Below are 12,629 nucleotides of genomic sequence, written 5' to 3'. Positions count from 1 at the left end.
ACTGGCTTGACAGCAGAGGTCTGGGCGACATGGGGGTGAGGAGAAGGTTGAGGTTGTATCAACATGGGGACAAGGTGCTTTAGGAGGGACCCCAAAGCATCCCCCCATGTTGAGGATAAGTGACATGGTATGGTTTAGGAGGGGGGACCTCGCTCGTCCCCCCCCCTTTCCTTGCCTGCCAGGCTGCTTGCTCAGATAAGGGTCTGGTATGGCTTGGGGGGGATCTCACGCATATTAAAAAAAAAAATTGGCGTGGAGTTCCCCTTAAAATCTATGCCAGACCCAAAGAGCCTGGTATGGATTTTGGGGGGGACCCCACGCTGTTTTTCTTTTTTTTTTTAATTTTGGCATGGAATTCCCCTTAAAATGTATACCAGACCCAAAGGGCCTGGTATGGATTTTTTTTTGGACCCTATGCTCTATTTTTTCTTAATTCTGTCATAGTGTTCCCCTTAATCACTTCAATGCACTGTATTATATACTCTGCACTGAATATATATATATATATATATATATATATATATATATATATATATATATATATATATATATTACACAGTATATATATATATATATATATATTATTACACAGTATATATATATATATGTATATATATATATATATATATATATATATATTAGTACATTGCCTGCACTATATATATATATATATATATATATATATATATATATATATATATATATATATATATATATATATATATATATATATATATATATATACACAGTGTATATATCATACCGGCCGTCGTGTAAGCAGCATTATATAGTGTGGGGCGTGGACTTAGCCCCCTGAGCCATGATGGACCAAAGGCACCCTTAATGGACAGGCCACTCCTGATTAGATGTGGTGGCTGCATGTGGTTTCTTTTTTTAGATTTTTTCCCTCTGTTTTCATCTGCTAATGTGGCCAGTAACACACCTCCTGTATTAGAGTGCCCACACTCTAAATTCTGAATGAAGAAGCAGCATTGTCAGTCTGTAGTGGGGGGGGGGGGGGTGTTAGTAGTACTAGCAGAATTAGATACACTAATAAACTGAAGCCAAATTCCAGCTCACACTTTATAAGCAGGTACAGCAATTTTTTTCTTCCTTTTTGGGATAAAGGTTTTACATACATAAATAAAAGCTGATCATTGTAAGCAGTGGCAAATAGTTTGTCTCAGCACCATAACAGCTATATTTGCAGGACTTTTTCTCTTAAAAGACAGACTTTCTGGCAGGTGAAAATAATGGAAAGAAAGCCAAAAAAAGAAAATGAATGCAGCCATGTAAGAATTGGTAAACTGCCAGAATATCTTTTTTCCACTTGAGAAACATTGCCAGGCTGTGTCCTATGCTATCACACACTGTAGCTGAAAAACGGATCCATACATTTGTGTTCTCCCGACTTGACTACTACAATGCTCTACTCCCGTATACCTAAATCCACTATTATTCAACTTCAATATGTACAAAATTCTGCAGCCAGAATCCTGACTAGGTCTGGTACAAGTGACCATATTACCTCTCTCCTGGAGTCCTTGCACTGGCTAACCGTCAGGTTTCGCATAGACTTTAAGATCCTCTTGCTCACCTATAAGGCTCTTCATGGCTTGGCACCCCATTATCTTTCTGAACCTTTATCAACTTACTCCCCCCCATAACTTCCGCTCCTCAAATTCTGATCTTCTGTGTGTTTCCCCTCTACTCACCTACTGTACACTCGATGGGAGACAGAGCCTTCTCCTGCCATTCTCCAAAACTCTGAAATTTACTTCCAAAGAGTAGCCTTCTCTAAACTCATTCAAATCAAATCTAAAAACTTTTTTCTTTAGACAAGCTTTCATGTAATTGTCCCTTTTTTTCCCTTTATGTTATCTGTGTATTTCTTGTGTTTTCATTGTAAAGCACTTTGGGAAGTTACCTTTAGTGCCAGTTTACACTAGCGCGACACGGGAACCAGCGAAATTCCAGTGCCTGCCCCCGCATTGCATAGGACTCGCAGGCAGTTCACACTGTCCTATGCAAACTGCTGCGGGTGTTAATAACAAGTTAATGTCACCCACAGATCGGTTTGCATACCGCAGTGCGAACTGCCAAGTGGTGCTGGAATCGGATCAGATAGTTGTTGACACCCATGCGATCCGATTCCAGTGCGGACCAAAAAAAGGGTCCTGCACCATTTTGGTGCGAATGTGATGCAAATTAAACCATACAATGGCTGAATTTGCATCGCACAGACATTGCATGTGATCTGCACAGCAGTGTCGTGCGAATCACATGCGATGTCTAACATCGCACCAGTGTGAACCCAGCCTGAAAGACGCTATATAAAAGAAAGTTTATTATTATTATTGATAATATTATTATAATAAATATCTGCTTTTCGGTTTAATACTGCTTTAAGAATATGTACTTGAACATTTTCATTTGATCAAGATATGTAATTCTTTTCTGTGAGGGCTGGAGGTGAAGATTTAATTCTGATTTATGATTTGGATTTTGTGTTGTTTTTATAGTATGTTGGTATTGTGTCGGTTATTATTTGGGGTGGTGTTAGAGACAGTGTATTTCTTTGTATTTGGTAGTTTGATTGTCTTTTATTTTAATCTGTGTTATTTATTCTATGTTATATTTTAAATTGTATGGATATTTTATTTGTTGTGTAGTTTTAATTTAGTTTGGTGTTAATGGCTTTTATTGGTAATTTTGTTGTGTTTTTGCATCTTGTTTAGTTTATTGTTGTGATCTTATGTTGTCTTTGTTAAAGTGATTGTAAAGCTTTGATTATTTAAAAAACAAAAAACAAACATGTCATACTTACCTCCACTGTGCAGCTCGTTTTGCACAGAGTGGCCCCGAACACCATCTTCTGGGGTCCCTTGGTGGCTCCTCCCCACATCAGATAACCGCCTAGGAGTTAACCCCCCTAGGAGTAACCTCCGGGGGGGGGGGTTACATTGAGGGCGCGCTCCCGAGTCCATCATTCGGCGTCCATAGCCCTTGATTGTATGACTCGACCCCGGGTCATTGGATTTGATTGACAGCAGCGGGAGCCAATGGCTGCGCTGCTGTCAATCTATCCAATTAAGAGCCAAGAACCCTGGGCAGAGGGAAAGCGTGTCCCCGCTGGGTGAAGTTCCAGGCCTCAGTTAAGTAAAACGGGGGGTGGGGGAGTCATTGCCAGGTGTTTTTTCACCTTAATGCATACAATGCATTAAAGTGATACTAAAGGATCATTTTTAATTTTTTTAAAATAACAAACATGTCATACTTACCTCCACTATGCAGCTCGTTTTGCACAGAGTGGCCCTGAACATCCATTTCTGGGGATCCCTCGACGGCTCTTGCGGCTCCTCCCCGCATTAGATAACCGCCTTGGAGAAGCGCTTTCCCGAAGGGGGTTTACTTGCGCCCGCATCATTGGATTTGATTGGCAGCAGTGGGAGCCAATGGCTGCGCTGCTATCAATCTATCCAATCAAGAGCCATGAACCTGTGGAGAAAGGGACGGCGGGGACATGCTGACTGAAATTTGAGGCTCAGGTAAGTAAAACGGGGGGCTGGGGGGCCGGTGACTGCAAGGCGTTTTTTTACCTTAATGCATAGGATGCATTACAAGCCCTTTAAGATGAAAAAACACGAGGGTTTACAGCCCCTTTAAGGTGAAAAAACATGAGGGTTTACAGCCCCTTTAAGGTGAAAAAACATGAGGGTTTACAACCTCTTTAAGTGTGTCTGTGTTTCCCAATTTTCCTTTGGGATTAATAAAGTATTCTGTATTCTGCATTTTCTTTTTGTTCTTTTAAACCAGAAGTATGGTATTACTTCAGTAGTACATACTTGAATATACATTTCTAAGCCATAGTTTGAGGATTGTAAAAACTGAATGTAAAAGTAAGAACAGACCCAGAGTGGTGAGAGGTGAGGGGAGGGGTGCAGTGGGCATTGCCCCCAGTCAGTGGTGGATGATGACTATGCTCAGCCATGGGGTGGAGTAGTTCTCAGCAGTTCTGTCCTCAGTCCTATACAAGGAAGGTTGATGAGTAAGAGGCTGGGAGCTGAGTGCAGTGTACAGCTCACTCCACCTGTCTGTACAGTCCTAGGATCACAGGACTCAGCATGATATTACAAAGTGTGGACAGCTTGTGAGCGATCATAGATAAAGGAGGAAGAACCTGATCACCACCAGACTCTTCTACTACACAATGAGCCACAGAGAGCTCAGGAAGGAGATAGAGAGCTGACAAAGGAGGACTGCCAACCAGTCCCAGCAAGGACTACACAACAGACTTTTGGCTCTGACAGCCCTCCTTTTATTTAGGACTCTGCTTGATCTATGGACGTTATTTTGGGGGGAGCTGTATAGAGATAAGAAGCCTGGAAGTCTCCGCTTCCATTCATTGCCTTTGGAAGGAGAAGACACAAGCAGCTTCGGATTTTGCGATCCTAATGCTGAATGCTGTAATGTGTGAGTGATCTGCACTTGTTGGCTGACACCGACTCAGGACTACAGACGATCTGCAGACACACAGCTCTCCATAGTGTGGGGGGAGATCGCCTGGAAGGGTCCCCTATTACTTACCACCGACATGCTGCTCACCAGCCTCCAGATGGTGGAATAGATCCGGACAGCAACCATGTAAGTTCGTGGGGGGGACTACAAGTCTCAGGTCATCCTGACACATCTCTACTTTTAAAAGCTTTCCAAACTTTAGGAAACTTTGTCTGAGCGATCAGATGGCACAAGTTGAGCATTCATCTCACAATAGTAGCTTTAGTTCAGAAAAAAACTTTTAGGTTGAAACTTGAAAGTCCCTAAGGGCATCAGCGCTAGAACTTGAGAGTCTGCATAGTCGCTGCGTGCACGGGCTTGTGAATGGCAGAAGAGGCTGGGAAAGCTCAGGAAAATCATGTTTTTTTTAAATAATGGAAACAACAAATAGTCCTTATTATGAAAGTGCCACGTCTGCTGTCATTTAATATTGACATGTTTCCCAGGCTGGAGGTACACATTCTTCTGGGGTTGTCAGGCTTCATGAATGTTTCATGGAGAACAGTTAAGATCAAACTTACAAAGTGTTCATGGAAATCTCTGATTAGGATTAAAATATATTTGAAATGCTAATATTTATAAATTTAGAGGAAAGTCGCAAGCTATGTGGAATGTTCTGAAATTTGTTTGTAATCTTGTTTTCCACTCCATACAACTTCCGAACACAGATGTGAAATGTTTTGTGTAGTCTGACTCCCCTACTGGTCATACACAAAGCAGATTTCAGTTAGAAATGTGATTGAATGGGTCCCTGCAACTTCCCACTATCTCTCTTATATAGATATTATCTTATATATATCTTATATAAAAAATGTAGGGTTTTTGCAAATTTGATTTAGAGTGATTAAAATGAAAAAAAAAGTTCATGTGAAAGGTCATAATTTGACTTGGCCAACATATAATATATATATATCTATATCTATATCTATAGATATAGATATAGATATATATAGATAGATATATTTATATCTATCTATCTATCTATCTATCTATCTATCTATCTATCTATCTATCTATCTATCTATCTATCTACCTATCTATCTATCTATCTATAGATATAGATATATCTATATCTATATAGATAGATAGATAGATAGATAGATAGATAGATAGATAGATAGATAGATAGATAGATAGATAGATAGATAGATAGATAGATATAGATATATATTTATATATCTATATCTATCTATATCTATCTATCTATCTATATATATATATATATATATATATATATATATATATATATATAGATATTTATATATCTATAAATATATATTTATATCTATATCTATATATATATATAGATATAGATATATATATCTATATCTATATAGATATATATATCTATATAGATATATATAGATAGATAGATATAGATATAAATATAGATATATATAGATATATATAGATAGATAGATATCTATATATATACACATATATGTCCTATAAACAGATTTCTAATTTCGACAGTATACAGTGGTCTGTATAAAGTTAACTTTTGAATAGTTTGGTTCTACATCAATTATGGCATTTAGTTCACTTACTGAATATATTGAACACTTTGGATTGGTAATAATTGTATACTCTTGGTCTTATGTCCCTTACGTGACGTCAGCCCTTCTCCTGCAGCCCAATACATACACACACACACACACACATATATATATATATATATATATATAGTTGTCAATATACATATAATATACTGTATATATATATATATATATATATATATATATATATATATATATATATATATATATATATATATATATAGATATATCTGTCTATATATATATATATATATATATAGATAGATATATCTGTCTATATATATATATATAGATATAGATAGATAGATAGATAGATAGATAGATAGATAGATAGATAGATAGATCAATCTATATCTATCTATCTATCTATCTATCTATCTATCTATCTATCTATCTATCTATCTATCTATACACACACACAATCAAAGATAGATAGATAGCTATCTCTATGTATAGAGAGAGATATATCTATATAAATATAGATCTCTCTCTCTCTCTCTCTCTCTCTCTCTCTCTCTCTCTCTCTCTCTCTCTCTCTCTCTCTCTCTCTCTGTGTATATATATATATATATATATAGCTCTATATATCTTTTTAGATACATACATAGATCTATCTATCTATCTATCTATCTATCTATCTATCTATCTATCTATCTATCTATCTATCTATCTATCTATCTATCTATCTATCTATAAATTAAGTCACTTTTACAGAATACACTGATTTTAGATTTCAGCACTATACAGTGAAAATAAAGATAACTTCTGATTGATTTGGTTCTGCTACAGGTATGGCATTTAGCTCACTTACTATTTGTATATCGAACATTTCTGATCATTAATAATTGTATATTCCTGGTCTTAACTTTTGTTCACCTGCCGCTCTGTTGATGCAGATGTAAATATCTATGGGTATCAATTTATTGCCCTGAGATATCATTTTTGTCTGAACATCTATACAAGGTGTTTATGCAATGTTTTGGCTAAACAGAACATGAAAAGACGCTCAGCAAGAGAGTTAATTTATGACTAACCTCTTAACGTGTCAGTTTATTACTCCATGACCTGAAAATATTTCATTATATGTGATGTAATCTATGTACAGTACACAGCACACCAGACAGCTATAAATAGGTAACTAAAATATATGTTATGAAGGCATATAACTTCTGAGGCTGTGAAGTCTCATTTTGCAATTTATATTGGGGACTAATAATGTTTCACTGAGTTGGTTATGTCTTGGTGTACAAAAAAAGATAAAAATATGTTGGCTGTTGCTACTGAAATGGTTCATAGATCATTATTAAAGTGAGAGTTATATATATCTTCGTTTTGAAATGTATGGAGTTGGAAATAATTGCCTAAATTTCTAAAATTTCATGATTTTAGGCCACTTCCTACCAAATGTAATGCTCAATTTTGGGTGGTCAATGCTCTTATAGACTCCAGTAACAAAGTTCCTTCTTCTTCTTCTTATTTATTCTTATGCCCGATTCCAGGAGTGTCACACATAATGAATCCATAATTATTTGTTTAATCAACGTTATTACAAATTAATCTTTGGAGCGTGATGCCTTCATTTGGCTATATAAAAGTTGGAATTGGGAATTTTAGAGAGGATATCTCACTGCTCAATTCCTGAAGAGCCATAACAAGCCATTCAGTCTGCCAGCAACCACAACTATCAGAATCTCAATTCTGAGTGGTCTTGGTCTTCACTGTTATTTAGGAATTTTTCTGCAATAAAAAAACTTGTAAAGTGATTATTCCTCACGTCGGGGCAATGTTTCTACATCACATAACTCTCAATGAGGTTTTAATTGTAGCAATGTCTTCATATTACATCTTTCAGTATGGGTTTAATTTTCCATTGTTGATAAAGCCAAAATTATTACATTTCTGTTTTATTTGCAGGGCTTTATACATTACCAGACAAAACTTTGCTTTTATGCAAGGGCTTGTACATTTTGTATGCTGACTCCATTTATTTGGTAATCATGAAGTTAAGATAAACAAGCAATAATGCTACTGAAAGTGCCTTTATCCTCTGAGTTTGTGCCAACTTGCCAACCACAGATCTGATTTATTGATAATGTGTGTTTCATGGCACAGTGTCAATGCATGTGTCAGCAACTATATCACTTACAGTATTTGTTATCCCTTGATAAACATTTTGCTGAAAAGTGCTCTTGATTCAAGCATGTATTCCAGTGTGTGATTTAGTATAGGTTGTAAATTGTTCAAAGACCGCTTATTCAAAAGTTTGTCTTTTAATGCTCCCATAAACTCTTGAGCTGTTCCCTCTTGTCTGCACTCAGGGAGATCCAAAAGCCTCTTTAATTCTAAGAGGGGGACCTTCCATTATAAGAAGAGGCCATAAGAAGCATGCCTAATGGTAACCACACAAGCATCAATATGATCTTCAATCGATCATACAGTGGAACTAATCTGAATAAAAGCTGCAAACCAGAGATCCTCTGCTCAATTTATTTAGAGGGCTCTTGATCAATTTCAATGCTGTCACATTGATCAGCCCTGGTGGAATTTTGTTGATCATATCTGATTAGGCAAACAAATATCTACCTGTGTGCTAGAGAACTGAACCTAACACAGATTGATTAAACAATAGTTTTTTTAATGGATTATCTGCATTTATGACCATTTCAATCAATATTTTCAGTTGATAGCAAAGTGCAGAAGATTGCCATTTGCGTTGCTTCAATTACTATTTTAATAAATATTGAGCTTGTATCTAGATAAATCGCATATGGCAATGATGTGCTTCGCCCCTTGCTTACATATTATTCCATAAAAACTTTGCAGATATCAATGTAGCTGCAGGAGTTGGGATCATAAAGCCACAGCTTTGCTGTTGGGAAGGCTGACATTGTACTTTCTTCTGAAGATGCTATTAATGTGGCTGTTATACTGCCACTGACTTTAATATTATCTGAGTCATTAGGGTCAAAGTACTAATTGTACACTACTGCTTTAGTAAGTTCACCCCACTGATTTGGAACAAGCAGCTTTGGAAAGTCAGAGAAAAATCCTTGTCTGCGTTCTTGTGCTTGGTTAGTGACTCAACGTATTGAAGCAAGAGGCTCAGATTGACAGCCAGGAAACTAGCATTTTCATAAGGAGAGCTCAGCTATGGCAGCCTCAGTGTTTCATATTCATAACACAGTATAACGCAGTTTCATCTTAGCAGAGAACCCAGATTTGGTGTGCATGCACGTTTAGGTAAAGCGTTCTTTGTTTATTTTTCTAGTTCTTTAAACTAGGACTCATTTTATCTATCAAATTTTAAATAGTGGGGAACTGAACCTGCTGGGATACCATTCTATGTCCTGCAGTCTTTGCAAGGAAAGCCAAGGGCTTTATAAGGCCCACATCTGGCACAATAACCAGGTATTCTGGTATAGTTCCCCAAAGAATAAGTAGAGCACTTTTATACCCTGCTGAAAACCTTTCATTTAGAATTCATTGACAACCCTCATAACTGTCCCTTGTGAATGTCAGGCCACTTGAACACAGTTTAGAATGGCTAAAACCTTTAACAGAGGAAGAGGGATTCATACAAAGACTAGTCAATTAAACTGAGCTCATGAGGACTTTCTAAAGATAATTGCTTGGTTTATGTAACAACATAAGGGTTAGTCAGCTCCTGCCTCCAGTTTAATACCTACCCATTACATCCTTGACGTTGTATCCATTATTATCCAGTATACATGTTATAATATGTGGAATTACCAGATAGTACCCAAAATAAACCAAGACAATTAAAACTGTGCATTACCTTCACTAAAAGCCACACATCAAGATTATCAGTTGATCCAGGGATTTCCCAGTATAGGTCAAGCTTGCACTAACTATATCTGACCTCTCCATAGACCAATGTAGGGCCATCACATTAAATAACTGATCAAAAGATATAAGAGGAACAGTCCTCTTGGCTCTTGAGCACTTTCTAAAGATAATGGCTTGGTTTATCAAAACTTGGAGCCCTGTACAAGCACCCCTAAAAATGTAACAGCATAAGAATTAGTTAGATCCTATCTCAAGCATGCTACCCACTCATTGCTTCCTTGATGTTATATCCATTATTATGTAGTATGTCAGTTATAATCTGTGGTATTACCACATAGTAATTCAAAAAAGACTGTAATTAGCCCAGACAATTAAAACTATGCATTACCTACCGCAAAATACATGCATCAAGCTTATCAATAGATCCAGGGATTTCCCAGTATATGTTAAGCTTGGTCCCACTACCTCCCACTTCTCAATTGACCAGTGTAGGTGCTGTCACATTAAATAACTGATCAAATGATGTAGGAGAAAAAGTCCTCCTGGCCCATGAGGACTTTCTAAAGATAACTGCTTGGTTTATCAAAACTTGAAGCCCTGTACAAAGCACCCCTAAAATTTAACATCTTAGGAATTAGTCAGATTCTGTCTCCAGCATGCATCCTACCCATTGCCTCTTTTACGTTGTATCGATTATTATCCAGTATGTATTTCATACTACCAGGTGGTAATTAAAATCAACCTGTAATTAACCAGGGCAATTAAAACTGTGCATTGCCTACATTAAAAAAAAAACATTTATCAAGTTGATAAATAGATCCAGTGATTTCCCAGTATAGGTCAAGCTTGGTCCCACTACCTCCCCTGTTTCCATTGACCAATGTAGGTACTGTCTCATTGAATGATCAATTAGAAGGCATAGGTGGTTCAGCACCAAGTCTTGTATCTCTGGACCTGTTCTGACTTGCAGTCATCACAAAAAGTAATCTCTGCATATGTCCATCCTTTTTGTTAAAATTAGCTAGATGAGTTTAGCTAGCCTGTGTGTGCTTATATGTGTGTTTGTGCATGTACAGAGCTGTGTTATCTATGTTATGCTATAGCACATGCTACTTAAAATTCAATCAAACAGACTTCCTTTGTTTAGTTATGCACAATAGATTTACACCATAGTGGGAAACAAAAATGGTCTTGTTTGCAATGTTTCAGCCACCTCCCATGCACTTCGTACTGGTCAAAGGAGGTAATAGATGGGTAGCTTTTCCATGGCTAATATATTTATTTCCAGTACTTTTAAAGCACTAAGTTATTATATAGAACAACACAGACTACACAGATCCATTCTATTAAACCCTTTTCTTCAACAGAACCAACCTTTTTATGTCCATATCCCATTTGGGGCAATTTTAGGGAGGAGGCCATAAAACCTGCAAGCTTTTTTGGGAGTATTGTAGGAGAAGCACACACAGACAAAACATACAAACCAAATGCACCTAGGACCCTTCAACATTAGGTAGGAGTGCTACTCACTAAGTCACTGTGCTGGTCTATACCGTAATCAGGTGGCAAATAGATTTTTTTCCAAATGTTTGATATTACTAGCTTAAACTTTTAGAGATGTAATACCTATTTAAATAATATGTTTACATTTTGCTAAATGCCTAATAAGAATGATAGCTGCCATTTTATTTTCATATAAATAATGGTTTATATATACACTGTAAATGCTTTGAGCTGATAAATGAAATACAGAGGATGTTGCAAAAGTAGTAAAATGCATATTACAAAACATCCTGGTAGTTGGGTGAGGAACTATTTGACTGCAAAAAAAACATATGCCACACAAAATTTTATAAAAATACATCATAATCTTTATTACATTGCATATACACATTTTTTTATAAAAAATGATGCCTTAGTGATAGTCCTTATATCCCCAGAACATTGTACATAGGAAACATGCCAATGATAATTGCTCCATCGCCCCTTAACAAAGCTATATGGCACAAATAGAAAAAGTACATTAATTTCTGATGAATTTAATTTAGCAACATTTCTATGTATGCTGGCCAGTGGCCAATTGGTCTCAAAGTGTTTCGATGTTTGATTCTTGAGGAAGAGAAAAGGCAATCTAGGTTGATAAAAAAAACTTGTAAGTATACATACAAATAACAGCTGCCGGTACAAACTTTAACCAAAATACCTCATTAAATCTTACATTGATATTTAAGACAATGGCATATGATTGATTTCAGCTCTACACTGACTGGTATGTAGGACAGTTGTCTGTTGATGGACTCTTCTGCACAGATAATTGCAGTTTTTTCTGAAATCTGCACACTTCTAAATCGAATGCCATTTCATCTTTGACATAGATTGGCGCTAGAAACTTTCCTGGCATACAGGGCACTCCATCCTATAACTGTCAATAGGACCAAACGTTACTGCTTTCCATGGAGTAGAGGCTAGAAGCGAAAGTAGTAGAGGGTAGAAAAAGTAGTAAAGTAGTAGAGGCTAGAAGCAAAATATATACAATAGTGATTTTTACAATTATGTTAAAACATGGCTGTTGTTTAAAGCTTGTTGTGGCCCACAGATACTCTTATGGCCCATTCACACATGCCCGCATGCTAGACCGATGTTTTACCATGCAGCCTGGTGTCCGTTTTGTGCCGGTGGTGGGGAGTGGAAGCTTGTGTTGTAACAACG

At 36.8% G+C, this 12,629-nt stretch overlaps 1 protein-coding gene across 7 annotated transcripts in view; it reads left to right on the top strand.

Annotated features, from left to right (window-relative positions):
- The first annotated feature begins 3,996 nt into the window (after positions 1–3,996).
- Positions 3,997–12,629, top strand: part of ADGRG6 (adhesion G protein-coupled receptor G6) — a 295,747-nt gene continuing 287,114 nt past the window's right edge. For 4 of the 7 annotated variants that reach the window (XM_073627847.1, XM_073627848.1, XM_073627846.1 and 1 more), the window contains exon 1: positions 3,997–4,644. In XM_073627847.1, the coding sequence (XP_073483948.1) occupies positions 4,643–4,644 (2 nt within the window). In that variant the 5' untranslated portion in view covers positions 3,997–4,642. The remainder of the gene's footprint in view (positions 4,645–12,629) is intronic. The other 3 variants (XM_073627852.1, XM_073627851.1, XM_073627850.1) reach the window with 1 other exon arrangement.

The sequence above is a fragment of the Aquarana catesbeiana genome, linkage group LG04, assembly GCF_042186555.1.
Source record: "Aquarana catesbeiana isolate 2022-GZ linkage group LG04, ASM4218655v1, whole genome shotgun sequence".
Classification (NCBI taxonomy): Eukaryota; Metazoa; Chordata; class Amphibia; order Anura; family Ranidae; genus Aquarana; species Aquarana catesbeiana.
The sequence above is the reverse complement of the archived record's forward strand: the minus strand, read 5'-3'. Positions and strand labels throughout refer to the sequence as shown.